The 18,285-nt window shown below is 40.0% G+C and overlaps 1 protein-coding gene across 3 annotated transcripts in view; it reads right to left on the bottom strand.

Moving 5' to 3' along the window:
* Positions 1-18,285, bottom strand: part of mllt1a (MLLT1 super elongation complex subunit a) — a 115,570-nt gene that overhangs the window by 85,701 nt on the left and 11,584 nt on the right. For 2 of the 3 annotated variants that reach the window (XM_043721100.1, XM_043721101.1), the window contains exon 2: positions 355-535. In XM_043721100.1, coding sequence (XP_043577035.1) covers positions 355-535 — 181 coding nt within the window. Of the gene's footprint in view, positions 1-354; positions 536-2,269; positions 2,352-18,285 lie in introns of all 3 variants that reach the window. The other variant, XM_043721102.1, reaches the window with a different exon arrangement.

Below are 18,285 nucleotides of genomic sequence, written 5' to 3'. Positions count from 1 at the left end.
CCAGGTCGATGTGTTTGTTGATGGAGTTTGTGGATGAATGCCATGCCTCCTAGCGGCAGGGACAGACCACTATAAACACCGGAGGAAACATCAAAGAAGCGCTTCGCAGGAGGCTCCCAAGCACTGATGATGTCGCCTAGCCAGGGAACGAAACGTTTGCAACAAAATCTTCCAGCTCGGCGAACAGAACCACAGCAATGCTATTATTATTGCCTTCAGTTCACCTCCAGCTACAGCTAATCTCAAACACGCACAAGAACCTTCAACTTGGGGGAAAACAAAATCAGAATGTTCCAGTATCAGACTTTTAAACACAAGGGGTTATCACAAATGTTCCTCAAAATCACCACTCACCTCGTTTAGGTTTTGGAAAACTCTCGTGCAACCAAAAAACCACTTTTTCCACAAAGTGCTGAATGTTGCTTTGTTCTGGTCCTCTGACAAACACCATCCAGTCATGGGTGAATCCTTCAGTAGTGGGCTTTTTCCGAAGCTGGGCACGGTGGCCTAGTTCCAATTTAACCTGCACGGTGCACTGTAAGCAACCAGAAGAGAAACATAATAAAATAGCAGATTAAGTGCAATCTTCAGTCGATGTCTCCTCTTCCTCAAAGGAAATTTCAATAAGTCCACTTATTTTTTTTACAGTACCCATCAAAATTTCCACTAATGACAGCCATCTTAAATACTGCTCTCCGCTATGCTATTTCTATCAATTGATTTACTGGCAGTCATAGAGATGTACAGCACAAAACAGACCCTTCAGTCCAACTCATCTATGCCGACCAGAAATCTCAACCCCATCTAGACCCACCTGCCAGCACCCATTCCATATCCCTCCAAACCCTTCCTATTCATATATCCATCCAGATGCTTTTTAAAAGTTGCAATTGTGCTGGCCTCTACCACTTCCTCTGGCAGCTCATTCCATACATGTACCATTCTCTGCTACTATTTCAGACCCATTTGTCCTGTAATTCTTCCTGTTCCTTTGTGATTCAATCTGAAATAGTAGCAGATTGAATTCTAACACTGCATGCAGTGAGAAATTCTAAACATGCCTATTTAATATATTGCCACTAGCATACTTTAAAAAAGAGTCAATAGTTTTCTGATGCAGCTCTGAATTCATTACTTCAAATTGCTCCCAACATTTGTTACAATCAGTAACTTTGCTCCTGGCTTAAGTCATGGAAAATTTCTCTCTCAAATAAAGTAAGTCCTCAATTAACAGTTTTGTCATAACAGTTTTTGTTTTACAACCCATGAGTCCAATAATATGTATCTAATTCACAACATTGCCGATCACCACCAACACAAAAGGAATAAATATGCACCATAACTCAGCATTGTTGGGCAAGTTCCTGTACACTTGGCTTGTTTTATCCATTACCTGCCTCAATTAAAGCTGGATAAGTTTTTATTTTAAAAATCTGCCTGAAGTCTGCCGTCCCCAAATAAGCAATCTCGAATACGAAGCAAGAAAAGTAACCCAAACACTTATATGGGTTTATAGCGAGATAGGTTTTGAATAGCTCAGTTTCACTTAACACAGTGATTTTCAGGAAGATAACTACCATGTTAATACAGGACTGCCTGTACTCAAATTTGCAATTTTGCCTTAATTACTGCAACAAGATGTGAATGTTGTTTTTAAAGAAAAAGCATTGTGCATGTGAAGAAGCTTATTCTTTACCCTTCTTTCATTTCCCCATTTGCCAAGTTTTATTCACACAGCTCTGTAAAAAGATGTAAAAAGGCATGATCAAAATTACCAGCGTGCAGAAGGGATGCAAAGAGTATACAATGGTGTGCCAAAACCAGACTATGGAAGCATGCTGATGAGAAAACATATACGCTTAACACAGCACATATCCGGTTGTTTAACAGATTGAACCAAAGAAAGGTGACAGGAGGAAAACATAGGAAGAGTGTGGAGATGATAAAGGCTTAAATAAACACCTTTCCCTTTAATAAAGTGGCACAGCCATGATCAAATTGCAGAGCAGACTCACTCGGCCAAATGATGCAATTCTGCTCCCATGTCTTATGGTCTTAAAGAACTAACTCTCTTTATCTTTAATTGCATTAACAATCAAGTTAATAACTGTCTCACCACATGACAATTAAATCTTAAACACCAAAAAAATTCTCAAATGGTTACACTTATTATGTACAATGTCTGCCACATTAAGCCATTTCATAAATAGATTAAAGCCCAAAATGACAAGAATGTTAGCAAGTTAGAACAAAGTTACTGTGGTTTTACCTGCTGGAATCAACAGTTTGCTTCTTTTCACACCTAACAGTTACTGGAAATCAGTTTTCGAAAGCACTTTCCAGCTGTGAATCTGTCAAAGAGTCTCAGTATCAAAGACTTATTTTCAAATGTACTCCTGGAGTTCACCTTAAATTGCTCCAACATTAAAATAGCACATATTTCACAAGAGCAATATTTATCTCTTATTACAAACGTGTCAGGCACAATGTCTTTTCCTGCCATCTCAGCTGTTAGCGAAGAGAATCCTACAGGACAGAAAGATATAGGCCCTCTATGCCTGCAGCAGACGTATATACGTCTAGTTCTCATTACAATCAGATGAGGAAGGATGTATTAGCTCTCCTCTTTTTAACCTCCTCAAATGATTATAACATTTTTACTTTTCTTTTTCACAAGCAGCTATATCACAATTCAACTAAAAGGGAATACTAGTCAAAAATAAGAAGCCAACTCCAACATTTTCACGTGAGAAATAAAGGAAATTTTATTATTTACTAATCTGTATAAAAATAATAAATTGTAACAAACACATATGTTATAACATTTAGAAAGAAATGCATCTGGTACAAAAAGAAAGTCAAGGATGTAATTCAAATGAAGTCACGAGAGTCTGAGAGGTATTTATTAGATTTTAACCTGAGACCACTATTATTTAATTAATTCTTGCATAGTCAGCAGTCGCAACATCTGTAAATAACTTCAAGTTCTCAGTGAACATATGCTTCTCCAATTTGCCTCATCAGCTGGCGCTACTTTTCTTGAGGCTGAAAAAATTGGCAGAGACAGTGTGTCTTTCAGTTCTGTTGTTACTGATCTATTTGTTCTCTCTGCTTTATAACTTTTTTGGCCTGAAGTAAAGTTCACTTGCATATTCCAATGTCTGGCGTCAATGTTTTTTCAAGTTGTCCAATCTGCAGGCAACGTTCACGACAATATGTTAAACATCTAAAGATTGTAAATCAAAGTGGTTAGACAAAGGGCCCTTTCACGGCTGACTGCGTTTCAGTGCCTTTCGATAAAATGTTAATTTTTGTCCAGACTTTGTTAGCCTCAAAATGGATTCATTAACTCTGCTCAATCTGATCAAGTGACAGCTGTAGCCATCTTAAGTCAGTGTTTATTCTTATGAGATTAATGTTAGTCCATGAAAGGTCCCAGGTATGAAAATCTGATGATGGAAGTTGAAAGTTGACTGTCCACATTTTATAAATATCGTGACACTCTATATAATAGATTAAATTGTACATTTACAAAATATTCATGACCGATCTTGCTTTGATTATTACGATAGGTAGAGGTTACCATATTAGAACTGGGGTGATGTGACGGGACGTGGTGAAATGAGGGATGTCAGCAATAACTCGAACAGATAATGCATTACTTCTGAGGCAATTTGGCATTTTTTTCTCTTCTCCCACAATTCCACCCGCTCAATCTGCTCCCTTTGTACCTCTCACATCCTGCTCATCCAATTCTAACTCGCCTGTATTTTCAATATTACCCCAGTTTAAATGTGACCTGTTCAGTTAAAAATGTTATTTCCCTTGTAGTCTGTACTTCTGTGCAGAATAAATAAAGAACCTGTGTGTATTACTGGAACTGATCAAAAGCAGCAGAAACTCTCCAACATGAATTAGCTCTAAAAATCAAGAGAATGAAGATCGTGAATGTGATTGAACAATCTTTTTACTGAAGTTGCAAAACCATTGCAAGAAAGTTGGGGGTTATCCATTTTGCTAAACCCACAACCAAACTCAGAAACCATATGTAACATGAGTTCTTCCACAGACTATGTGTCAACAAATCTCATTTTCCTATCATAAATCTATAACAAAGTGCCTGTATTTAGAAATTTAAATTACTGGAGGCAATGCTTTAAGAAACTACAATCAGAGTTATTCTGCTACTTCCTTGCCCATTTCCTTCAATATTTTATCATCTGGTTACTTTTCAACCTAGAAATCCGGGGCCAAGTATTTGCCTTGGCCAGTGGGACAAAATGAATGATATTGAATCAGGTGCCCATTGTACCCAACTTCTGTTATTTAGTTTCACCAACTGCAGGTATGTTAGGTACTACATATGATGGCAATTAATCTGACCCAAGCCGAGACATTTCTATGACTTATTTACTTCCTCTTAATCACCTTATATTTATGGCCTTGCTTTCCCATTAGCACAGGTTAGGTTTTGGGATTTTTGATTTTCTTTTTACCTATTTGGAATTTGGAAATGATTTCAGTCTAACATTTTTTTAAAACAAGGCAAAAGTTTTACTAATTAAAATGCCATTGGCTTCAACCTCTGTGATACAGAGGGCTTAAAGTGTCGACTGTAAAGATGTCCACAAAAAAACAAAAATTAAGCTGTTTTTTCCCTCTCACACCGTCCCAACCAGTACCTTTCCACCAACACCCTCACCCACCTGGCTGAACAGTTCCTCTTCCTCAACAACTTCTCCTTCCAATCCTCCCACTTCCTCCAAACCAAATGGGTAGCCATGGGGACCCACATGGGACCCAGCTATGCCTGCCTGTTTGTCGGGTACGTGGAACAGCCCATCTTGCGCAGGTACACTGGCACCATCCCACACTTGCTCCTCCGCTACATCGATGACTGTATTGGCGCTGCCTCATGTCCTCACGAGGAGGTTGAAAAGTTCAAATTTACCAACACCTTCCACCCCAACCTCAAATTAACCTGGACCATCTCGGACACCTCCCTTCCCTTCCTGGACCTCTCCATCACATTCTCTAGAGACCAATCACAGACATCTACTACAAGCCTACCGACTCCCACAGCTACCTAGACTACACCTCCTCTCACCCTACCTCTCAATTCCTCTGTTCCCAGGATGACCAATTCCACTGGGAAATACATCGGGAAGACTGGACCCCTTCTTGTGGATCGCTTCAGAGAACATTTCTGGGACACCCGCACCCACCAACCCCAATGCCCCGTGGCTGAACACTTCAACTCCCCTTCCCACTCAGTCAAGGACATGCAGGTCCTGGGCCTCCTCTACCACCAAACCATTACCATCCGACGCCTGGAGGAAGAACGCCTCATATTCTGCTTTGGGACCCTGTAACCCCACAGGATAAATATGAATTTCAACAGCTTCCTCATTTCCCCTCCCCCCACATTATCCCAGTCCCAAGCCTCCAACTCGGCACCACCCTCTGGACCTGTCCTTCACTTCCCCACCCTCCCCGACCTATCACTGTTTCCCTCACATTCATCCACCTAATGCTTTCTCAGCTATCCACCCCACCACCTCCCATTTACCTCTCAACCCTGGCCCACAAGCCTCATTCCTGATGAAGGGCTTATGCCTGAAATGTCCACTCTCCTGCTTCTCAGATGCTGCCTGACCTGCTGCGTTTTCCCTGCAAAAACACGCTCGACTCATTATCTCATCTCAGACTAACAACATCTACAGCTATTTTGGAAGGACTTATTCTACATATGCACCTAGAACAAGAGGTGCAGAGATTACACTCTTGCGGGAAGCTTGTATTCCAAAAATAAAACCCGCAGGCATTACCCTTCCATAGCAGTGACATGGGGGAGCCCATTCAGTTTTGAATAGGGGACTTATTCTCAACTTTGCCTATTGCAAACTAAGCCTCAGAAGATGAGATATAGTCTACAGAAAAAGGTAATGCCAAAATCCAGCATGTCAGTCCACAAAATGTAAGGCTTATTATATTTTGTCTCATTTTTCAAGAGAAGTGTCAGTGAAGGAAGGGAAGAACCCTGTCTTCACTTGTACACAAAACAAAGCAAAAGAATCATTTGCATGAGGTCTCCTCTCACCAACATATTTACTAAGCTGCAGGAACTCACAAAGAACACATGCAAAAGGGACAGTTTCCAGTTCAGATCACAAGGGAATCCTATTATCATAATACTTCCCTCCCATCAAGTTACATCATATAATTAAATACTGAGCAGTGCAGTCAAACTACTGGACACAAAACACTGATTGGTTATGGGAGCAAGATAGCTGTATAGAAAATACTACCCAACACAAACCAAAATCTCAGAACATAAACAGATATATGGTGTTGAAACATTTACTGATGAGTTAGTACTGCATGAAACATTCTGACTAGCTAAAAAAAAAATTGTGAGCTAACTTTGACAACTTACAAAGAATTTTATAAGTTGTCAAAGTTAGCTCACAATTTTTTTTAGCTAGTCATAATGTTTCATGCAGTACTAACTCATCAGTAAATGTTTCAACACCATATATCTGTTATGTCTTTTACACAATTTTCAGACAGACATATGTACCTATGTCATTAAAAGCTTTGCATCCGGCTGTATTCATGAGGTGTTCAAACTTGATTCCCTCAAATGTTAGAGCATCATGGATCTGTATGATGCTAATTTGCTTAAGTACAGGGAGGAATAGATGTGAGCCACAAAACAACCTGGATAAGCACATTTTCAGCAAACTATCACAACAAAAACAAATTTGCATTTTGTTTTGAAAGCTCCAAATCTGAAACCAGCGAATGTCACAGAACAAACTGATCAACTTGTTCACCTTACCTTTTCTCTCTCAAGAGGTAACTGGAATTTGCTTTAGTAAAACAAAACTAAAATTATTGAGAAAAACAAAGTCCACAAAAAAGTTTCAGAAGTTAGTCACTCAAAGCCAAAAATTGCCTCAAATAACTTTCTTTCTGTAAAGGTCTCTATTTCCCTGGCCTTTTGTAACATGACCGATGCCTAGAATTATCAGCTGCTTCAAACAGGAACGAAAACTACTCAGTCTTATCACCACTGACAACACTGGCAATCTGCTCTAGACACTTGAGTCACTCATCTCCCAGCTTGTCAATCAGCTATTTCTTGTTAACTTCAATTCAGATATTCCTTTCAGTCCCAGTGTCAGATTTCCCCACTGGCCCAGCAGTGATGACAGGTCATACTAGCCCTTTTTGAACCAAATATGCATGCTGTCTTTCCTATGTTTTGGTAGATAACCCCACTCTCCCTAAGTCTCCACATGGCCCGCTAAATCTTCTTCCTCAGCAGCTACAAGGCCACTGGCTTGCTCAGAGACTACAAACTTACACTGGCAGTTTTCACTTTAAATTTTGGTGTTGATACTTCTAATGAAAATGTCAGCAAAACAAAAAGCCAAACAGTATAGACAGCAAACACCCAAAGACAATTTTTTTTAAAAAGTACTGATGTTTAGACAAATTAAATTATGAGAGCTAATTTTGTCCTGAACACTATTTATCCCTCAATTAATATCACCAAAAGTTGATGATCTGGTTGCTATCCCGTTGTTGCTTATAAGAGTTTGCTGTGTGTGTTACTGCCTTATTTCCAACAGTGAGCAAACTTTTAAAAAGTGCTTCATTGCCTACAAAGCACTTTGGGACCTCTTGAAGTCCAGAGTCCCAAACTCACGGAAGGCTCTACATAAATGCAGGTCTTCCTTTATCAGTGTCCCTGGTGTGGTGGTGCTGTCAGTACATTACATGGTCTTGCACTTATAGTACCATTTACAACCTATGCCTGTAATTGACTAACTAGGCAAGTCATATTTTGATTAAGGAGTATTCCGGGGTATTTTGCTGTCCACTTCTGCATAGAAAATCAGTAGCCCTGATTTGCATTTAATTTTATTACCTATGTTCTTTAAAGATCTACAGACACTGTCAATATTTTAATAGTGGGGGTTGAATCCCAATCCAGGACTTGATGACCAAAGATACATTCATAACATGGTCAAACAGATTGGATAGTAATCCTCAAATCCTCCTCACACACAGTGAAAGAGGAGAGACTCCTGGAGATTCCTGTTATGGAAAGAACATTGCAGCCTCTGCCATCACCATCATGCATGTTGCCACAGCAACTCTGCTCCCCAGCTGATCTTCAGCACACCATCACGTGACACATGCCAAGGTATTCAACAGGATGAAAGAGTCATCCAACATATATAAATGCAGTCAACACGGCTTTATAAGGGGCAAGTCATGCCTCACAAACCTTATCGAGTTCTTTGAGGATGTGACCAGAAAAGTTGATGAGGGTCGAGCTGTAGATGTAGTGTATATGGACTTTAGCAAGGCATTTGATAAGGTTCCCCATGGTAGGCTCATTCAGAAGGTCAGTAGGAATGGGATATAGGGGAATTTAGCTGTCTGGATACAGAATTGGCTGGCCAACAGAAGACAGCGAGTGGTAGTAGAAGGAAAATATTCCGCCTGGAAGTCTGTGGTGAGTGGTGTTCCACAGGGCTCTGTCCTTGGGCCTCTATTGTTTGTAATTTTTATTAATGACTTGGATGAGGGGATTGAAGGATGGGTCAGCAAGTTTGCAGACGACACAAAGGTTGGTTGACAGTATACAGGGCTGTTGTAGGCTGCAGCAGAACATTTACAGGATGCAGAGATGGGCTGAGAGGTGGCAGATGGAGTTCAACCTGGATAAATGTGAGGTGATGCATTTTGGAAGGTTGAATTTGAAAGCTGAGTACAGGATTAAGGATAGGATTCTTGGCAGTGTGGAGGAACAGAGGGATCTTGGGGTGCAGGTACATAGATCCCTTAAAATGGCCACCCAAGTGGACAGGGTTGTTAAGAAAGCATATGGTGTTTTGGCTTTCATTAACAGGGGGAATTGAGTTTAAGAGTCGTGAGAACTTGTTGCAGCTCTATAAAACTTTGTTTAGACTGCATTTGGAATACTGCGTCCAGTTCTGGTCGCCCTATTATAGGAAAGATGTGGATGCTTTGGAGAGGGTTCAGAGGAGGTTTACCAGGACGCGGCCTGGACTGGAGGGCTTATCTTATGAAGAGAGGTTGATTGAGCTCGGACTTTTTTCATTGGAGAAAAGGAGGAGAAGAGGGGACCTAATTGAGGTATACAAGATAATGAGAGGCATAGATAGAGTCGATAGCCAGAGACTATTTCCCAGGGCAGAAATGACTAACACAAGGGATCATAGTTTTAAACTGGTTGGAGGAAAGTATAGAGGGGATGTCAGAGGCGGGTTCTTTACACAAAGAGTTGAGAGAGCATGGAATGCATTGCTAGCAGCAGTTGTGGAAGCAAGGTCATTTAAGAGTCCACTGGACATGCATATGGTCACAGAAATTTGAGGGTGCATACATGAGGATCTGTGGTCAGCACAACATCGTGGGCTGAAGGGCCTGTTGCGTGTTGTACTGTTCTATGTTCTACTATTTAACTCTCTCCAACTCCCAGATTCAACTGAGGCATTCTGAAGGATATTAGATAATTGTCTGAATAGAAATAGTGCAAGGATATGGGGAAATACAGGAGAATGGCACTCTGTAATAATGGTCATTGAAAGGGCTGGCACAGACACAACAGGTTGAATGTCCTCATTCTGCATTACATTCCTGTAATTCTGAAAACTCCCAAACCAAACCTCACCCCTCTTTCATTCTCTCTACACTACCCAGCCCCCACCTACTCCCCCAAAATAAGTTCAGAAAGATTCAATTATCTTCAAAAACATAATTCTCACTTCATTAAAAGCTGTTCCACTAACAGGCAGCAAAGTTTGGGCCCATCAAAACAGTGGGGGAGGGGGAAAATCAGCTACAACTTTTTGCAGTCCTCTTCATAATTAACCGGTTCAAAGCTGCGGAAATTAGTGTGCTGGAGCTCAGTGGATCATCATGTGGCTGGGATACATGAGAAGGGACAGTAATACACAGCAGCATTAGAAAGAGATGGTGGAGTCAGGAATTTCACAGCACTGAATAGCCTAAGGCTCTGGCAACATTCAGGGCTGGATTATAGGATTGGGCAGAACTCTGATGAGGATGCTGGAGCTTGACAGCAACGCAGCAAGGGTCAAATAGTTTTCATTGGAAACATTTTTGTTGGAAGAAAAGGTTTTGCACAGCTGCATTCGAATGTTTTCAAGGTGACTGCATAAACAGAGCTGAGCTTGATTAGCCTTTGCAAAATATTTAGCTGTAAAATTTTCAGAATGCTCTTTGGTTTTGGACATAAAATCTCAAATTATTCCAGAGCACCAGAAAAGTAAATATTCTTGTAAACATTATTTGCAAGTTGAATGCCTGACTCTAAGGAGTGAAGGTAAAATCTTGCTCTGTGTATGTGGATGAGTCTCTGGCTTTCTGGAATAAGTGGCACTTCCATTTGGGACTTGATTTATATAACCAATTCTTCCTTCAAAATTTTCAACATTCAGAAATTTTCTACTCTAATCATGTCCTTCCACAGAATAAGATATAGCAGTTGGCCATTTTTGACCAACCTGTCTGTGCTGGCTCTCTGTAGGACCAGTTTTCCAAGTATCACTTCCCTGCTTTCTCCACACAGCCCTGCACATTTTGCCTTTTCAGAGAACAATATAATTCCCTTTTGAATTGTGTATTTATGTCTCTTCAATGTGTCTGGGATTTTACACTGGATGGTTGTCTGCGCTCACTGTCATCAACAACTCTCAGAAGCAGATATCACACCCACGCTGAAACACAGGGTGCCTTTACTTGTCCAATAGTTTGATAAATTTAGCGAGATCAGAGATCAAACAAAATCCTGGGCGCCATAAGCAACTCAAGCTGCCTCCTTGATTTGGTCGGTGGATGAACATTAGCAGAATAAGCCTCCAGCTGCAAACCACTAGACAAACTTATTCAATAGCAAAGCAAGTACATGAAGAGTACTCAGCACAAACAGAATGTAAGAATCTTTTAATAATCTCCTGAGCACATCAGCAACAAAAGCTCTAAATCTTCACGTTAAAATGATTTTCGAAATAAGGATTCTTTAGTTCTTTCATGGAACTATGCCACCACAAAGTCACTGGTAGCTTCAAACTGATTTATACAGTTACGCAATGTGTCCAAAGAAAGACTCAAATTGCCTCAAAGATATCACAGAACAAAAGGCCATTAAAAAGTGCATCTAGATCAGATGTCCAGTTATTACCAGAAAAAGATATTTTTCCATACAAATTCAGCTTCAAATTAAAGTTTTACTGTAAACATCTCCACAAACTGCTTGTAATCAAATCTCTTGACGACTTCATCTGAAAGACAGGTTCCAACCAATTACAGCATCAATCCACACACCGTAATCTCTCAGATGTGTATCCTACAAAGCTTACACAAAAGCCACAGGTTCCTAACTGGCTGTTGCTAAAGTACCAATAATTAAGCAAGAACTTTGATTTTTCCCAGAATCAGAGACACACCAAAGCGTTTAATCTTGTATTCATCAGGATAGACAGGGATACCAAATACCATCAATAATACATGATGCATAATACAAGGGGAGGCAAGTTGACTGATCGGTTGAGGTCTTATGCCGAGGCTTCTGTTTAATTTAAAGAAGTGGTGTTCTTCTTTTCTGAGGAGGGCATCATCATACATTAATATAGTTTCTAACAAACATAATGATCCATGTTGCAAGCAGGACTGATGACCTTAAACTTGCCAAATATTCAACAAAATTATTTTCATGCAGCCTAATTGTCGTTTCCATTGAAATTTAGTTTTCTTGCATCTGTCCTGATGAATGCAAGATTAAATTTTCCAAGCAAATAATGTAACTCCCCTGTTACAGCTTATATTCCTTACATCCCTAAGTATGCAGAATGTGTGTAGTGCAGTCTCCAAATGACAGCCTCTTGCTCATGCTGTAAGGGACCATCAACAATGCTGAAGGTGGTTCAGTACCTTTATGTAAGTTTAGTTACTGGTGGACATAATGAAAGTTTCACCAAGAAAAGGGATGAAGGCATAATATTTCTCCAACAAGAGATACAGATGAACTGAAAGTAAAATCCTCTTCAGTGTGAACAGAGGGATTTACCTACACAAATTTACAAATATCAAGCAGAGATAGAAAATCATTGTTTGTCACCTCAGGATAGTAAGCACACGAAACCAAATCCCAAAAAAATCCACTGGTTTGAGGTAAAAAATTCCTTCCCATTGAATTTTCAGGACACTAAAGCCACCAGTGACTCCAGCCCTTTCTCTGGCTACTGTTTGAGGTTGAACACAATTTGCAGTGCTATTTGACTCTAACCTAATCTTCCATTACCATACCTGAGACATTACTTATTTCTACTTCTACAACATCATTTGTGTCCACAAGCCCCACTCCTCTGCTGGTTAAACCCTCATCTATATCTTTTCTAAACTCTGAACTCAATCATCTCCAACGTTCTTCTGCCCATCTTCCCAATTTGTAATCTATAAGATATATCCAAGCTCATCATCCCATTTGTCTGCATTGACTCGCAGACTAGTCACATCCTTGATTACATAATTCTTATTCTAGTTTACAAATCCCTTCATGGCCCTCACTTATTTGTGTAACCTCTTCCAGCCCCAGAACTTTGCAAAATACTTGCACTCCTACAACTCTGCCTCTTTATCCATCTGTGATTGCTATATTTATAAATCAAAGAAAATCTTGCCTTTAACTGCTTTGTTTCAAAGACCTGGGATTCTTTCCCTAAAGCTCTCCAACTCTCCTTTCCTAAAATGCTTCTTAAAGTCAATATCTATCACAAAGATCTCAGACATCTCATTGCTGGTTGTCAAATTTTGACTGATAATCACTTCTAAGAAGAAACCCATCATGTTTTACTAGGTTGAAGTTGTTATATGAAGGCATGGGGGAACATAGTGGCATAGTAACCATGTTGCTGAACCAGCAACCCAGGTTAATGCTCTGAGGTGGGGAGGGGAGGGAAGGAAGGGAAAAAGGAGGGCTGGAACGGAAGAGGACGGAAGAACAAAGGGAGGGGAGGGAGGGAAGGGGAGTGGGGAAGAGAGGTCACAGTTGATCTAAAAGTAAAAGTAAATGGAAGAGATATCATCCATGAACCTCTGAATCAACATGAGCAGAACAGCCTCTTCTCACTCGTAATTTTCTTTCCCTCACACTAGAAGGGTAATATCCTGTGGAGATTGCTGGCCAGATGACAATCAGCTCGTCACATTCTCGTGTCAGAATTGGAAGGTTGTGGGTTTAAGTCCTAATCCAGAGATCGGAGTACAAAGATCAAGACCTACACTCCAGTGGGATACAGAGAGATTGTTTGACATGACATCTCTTGGAACAGACATCAAATGGATGCCCTGTCTGTTCTTCCAGTGGATTTAAAAGATTCCATGGCACCATTTCAAAGAGGAGGTATTCCTAAGTCTCTGACTGGTATTTATCCTTCAAATCAATATTAAAAAAAACCCTGACGATTATTCCTTCGTTGTGCCCAAGTTGGCGATGTGTTTTCTACATGACAACAGTAAAAATAATAGTTGGCTGTACAGTGCCTCAGGATATCTCATGGTCATGAAAGGCACCTCAAACATATATTCTGTTACTGGCTCATGATACAGAAGTATGAACAAACTGGGTCTTTCAAACCTATCAACTTTTCAAAGCGTTTGTATAAGATTACAGGGGGTTGGAGAAAACTATTAGCAGATGTGGCTCATTTAGAAAATACATTTTCAAGCAAGAGTAAGGGAGAGGAAATCTCTCCTTAAATGGTCAAATGAAGCAAGTCGTGTATAGATACAGATTAAAGATAACAGCATAAATAGATAAAGCCATGCAAAAGCAAAGCAAGCTTTAGAGGCCTCAAATACAAAAGCAAGGAATAATCTTATCTGCACAAGATTTCAGTTAGGCTGCAGTTGTAGCAAATCCTGTTTTGGCTAGCTCTTTATAGGAAGATATAAAACCAGCAATGGAAAAATAACAGCTTAGAGATTTACTAAGCTGTTACCAGATGAACGGGAAGGTTATGGTTATTTAGCGAGACTTGAGAAGTTAAAAAAAACTCAACTACAGCTGAGAAGATTAAAGGATAACATGACAGATCTTCCAGATTATGAGTCGTTAAAATAGGGTAAGATGTGATAGATTGTTTCCACTTCAGTGAGACAGTGGAGAGACAACATAATTTTAAGATGAATGCAAATAAAACTAAAAGTGGAAGTTAAATTTAAAAATGTGCCTAAGTAGGAGCAGTTAGCTTCTGGATTCGTATGCCGCAAACTCATTGAGTTCATAAAGTTCAATTAGATGCTGAAACTAAAATAACTTCTACTGGTACAGAGAACTGTCAGATCAATTAATATAGCTGATGAATAAATGCTCATGTAAACCTGTTGGGGCAATGTTTCTGTGGTGTGTGAAGTATGGGGCAGAAAAACTAAAATTGTAAACTTCAGATCAGAACGACACAAATACTTTCTAAAGGTAAACAAACAAAGTTTGGGGCAAAATACTACCCATGCTGGCAAACAGATGGTACTTCGTTTACCACTAAGTCGCATGTTGCATGGACAGACAACACTTGGCCCAAATCCATGCCAGCTTTTCATGACAGCATTCCAAACCTAATCCCATTACCCAGCTGTCATCATCTGTCACTCACTAATTGGTTAGCTTCAAATATTATCCAATTCTTCCCTCAAAAGGTCAAAACAGTCTCTTCTCTCAAACTTATGAAACAATGGCCTGGATTTTGCATATCTGATCCTCTCCGACAGAACATGCACAAAGTTATCAATTTTATGTTCATGCGGTCAGGTCACTGAGCCTTGTCGTAGCATGAGGTAGTACCACATTGAGCAGTCTGCAACTTTTTTCCAGTCAATGGTGTCAAAACTCTTTTCAGGCGAATTTGACCAAATCCTCATATCTTTTCTTTTGGCCGACTTTTGAGTTTTGGTCAGAGGACTGAGAAAGAGAGATCCTATCAAGGGAGTTTATTGGGGGTGAATCAAGTTGTTCTAGTAATCCACCCATTTGGCATCCATGATTAGGTGTAGGCACTGCTGGCAGAAGTTCTCAAGATCTTTATGTGATATCAGTAGGAGGTCTAAGTTTTACTGCAGTCAGGGAGATTAGGGCCAATGTTGTCTTCCAGAGGTTCCTGCTGTCAATAGCTTGACATAGGACTTGGATGACTCAGTGCTGGACTTTTACCATTGATACTAGTCCCTTGGTACAGGTATGTACCAAGGAAGTGCTGCACATACTGCAGAGCTGCCCCATCTCGATAGACAGAATGCAGGATCTTCAATAGGGAAGGTTTGTGAAAAACTACTGTCTTGGCATGCTTAAGGACAGGTCAAGTATGAGGAGCAAGGAGCCATGCTGTGGATAGAGAAGATTTTATCCAGTCAAACGTAGTCCACTGATCACCTCAGTAGCCTGGAAATAATTGTGAACATTATTTTGGTTAATAGAAAACTGAACATCAGCCTTGTCCATTCCAATAGTCCTTCATGTCATGAATGCATCACTGGACCTCAGCCTTCAGTTAGTGATACATTACAGCCATTCAGCGGACAGCTTTAAGGGATGAACTAGCGAATTTGCATTCCAAATGTCAACTGAACCATCTTTTAATGAATCGATGGTCTAGATTTCACCTAGGAATTGTAGGTATCTGATCTTCTCCAACTCAAGGAGATGTAAGTGGTTCAGATGCAGGTTCAATTCCACGAACAACAGTCAAACGCCTGAACAAGGTTTAATAGCTGACTGCTAAATTCAATAATATTGTGCTCATTGGCTAACAATCATCCTTGTCCTAAAATAGCTGACAACAAGGAAACAATTCCTCAGCAACTTAAGGATGCTATGACTGCAATATAGAAAAGAAAAGGAACAAAATATTGTCACAACGTTTCCACACTCTTGACTGTTAGTCAAACACTCTCAAAAACACTTTTCAATCATCCACTACCCAAAATCACTGACTGAATAACATCTCATAATGGACCGTGGGATTTAATCACGGAAAAAGTCAAATGGCTCGACATTTTGCACTAAGCTCAAGGAACATTGCAAGAAAACACATGGGCCTGCACGTCAGCACTTGACATCACAAGTTGTCCCTGATTATGGATCACACTGGAAAAGTTCAGTTGCTTAAATGCCTCTATTAACATTTACCAAGGAACGAATGGGACGAGAAACAAACTTCCACTTAAATACAGTGGAGACCTTCACATCCTCAGAATGTTCCAAAAGTGCAAGGGTACTTCTCATTATATAGGTAAATGTGGTGGCAGTTGTATCCTGTAAAGTCTAACAAACAGCAATAAGGTAATGGCCAGTTATGTGGCTTACATCTGATCTGAATCTTTAACTGTACATAACTCCTTCAATATTGCACTGATGATGTGGTTATAAATTTGCCTCAAATCCTTGCAATGGAATCCAAACTTCATTCAAATGAAAACACCAATAAAAGAAGCTGACAGAAAATTTGCAAAATCCTCACCATCCACAAGATCGTTAAAGATTCGGTAACCAGGGAACAAATGCATATTACATGTCTGTAAAAGTTAAAGCTGGCAAGATGCCAGATTACAGTAATAGAACTAAGTCACTAGTGAGTGCTTGCATGTTCAGAATTCTGCACTGCTAGTTCATTCTGAAGCATAAAAATGGGCATGGCTTAAATTTCAGATTAATGAACTCAGTGTACACATAGTATTTGGTACTCTCATACAAGGGATTTCAGTCTATCCATCAGGGTGAGGCTCAAGATATCTCTTGGGAACAGATTTGTGTGTTCAGATACAATTATGAACTGGTCCACAGCACATTCTGATGCCATTAAATGATTAATCATGGGATCACAGTAGCAGAAGTCACAAGGGAACTGCAGTAGATTAGAAAAAGGAAAATCAGAAAACCGAAGTCTGGTTTGTGGGCAAGCTAATCCAGAACAATAAACTAATGGAAAAAGAATGCAATTACCAATTCAAAAAACATTTTTAGCACAACTTATGCTCCTTCCCTCCCAACTGCTCATCTGATAGCAGCACCACTCCCTCCTTTTATGCATAAGGTTTGATGATCAACCCTTACTGTCTTCTTCATTCAGTCACATAATTCTTCACTTTAAATCTTCTACTAATAATAGGAACAGATTAACTAGGATGATTTCATTACAACAGAGCAATGATTTCATGACAAAAGGATTGGTGTATTCTCCTTAAAGCTGCATCCAATGACCTCACCTGAGTCAGGCATGCTTTCCATATTTCCGATCCATTATTCAAAACACACTCTTGTACACAGTCCAAAATTAACATTCAGCAAAACATTTGTTATTCCCACAAAATAGCAGCAGCAACTCTTAGGGGGACAACTTCAAACACCTTGTAATTATGAGGTTTTGAGTATTGCTAATCAAAGAAACTTCAAATTCACCAAAGAAAAGTAATCTCGGAATACCAGACTGCAACTTTTCTGAATAAAGTGACTTTTGTGGTCAGTTTTCATCTCGAAAGATGGGAAATGAGAGGAGTAAAAGGTTTGTTTAATTATGTTATCCTTGGAAAACATACAAATTGTAAAGATCTTGGAAATCAGACAAGTATTTCAAAAAACATCTTGCGGTATTTAACCATGTCGTTCTTAAACACCAGATCTTGTGTGTGCTTGCCTCCGAGAATAGAAACAATCTTGAATAATTAACACAGCCTGGAGTGCTAACTTGCTCCATTAAATTCATCAAAATCAGTGACATCTACTCACTTTTACAATTCTTTACTGTTGCTTGATGAACTCTATGGTGAGAGTGCCTGTTTTAGCCTCTGTCTCAATTCATCTGCTGCTGAAGTCCTGATTCACTCTTTTCTTACCTCTAGATGTGACCATGCCAATGTACTGATGACTGATCTCTCACAATCTATCCTCCATAAACTTAAGGCCACCCTGTCCAACCAAACCTTAACTTGCACTGAAAATGTGTTGCTGGAAAAGCGTAGCTAGTCAGGCAGCATCCAAGGAGCAGGAGAATCGATGTTTCAGGCATGAGCCCTTCTTCAGGAATGAGGAAAGTGTGTCCAGCAGGCTAAGATAAAAGGTAGGGAGGAGGGACTTGGGGGAGGGGCGTTGGAAATGCGATAGGTGGAAGGAGGTTAAGGTGAGGGTGATAGGGCAGAGTGGGTGGGGGCGGAGAGGTCAGGAAGAAGATT

This window comes from Chiloscyllium plagiosum, chromosome 31, assembly GCF_004010195.1.
Source record: "Chiloscyllium plagiosum isolate BGI_BamShark_2017 chromosome 31, ASM401019v2, whole genome shotgun sequence".
Taxonomy (NCBI): domain Eukaryota; kingdom Metazoa; phylum Chordata; class Chondrichthyes; order Orectolobiformes; family Hemiscylliidae; genus Chiloscyllium; species Chiloscyllium plagiosum.
Note: the sequence above shows the minus strand (reverse complement) of the source record. Positions and strands in the feature narration are given on the sequence as shown.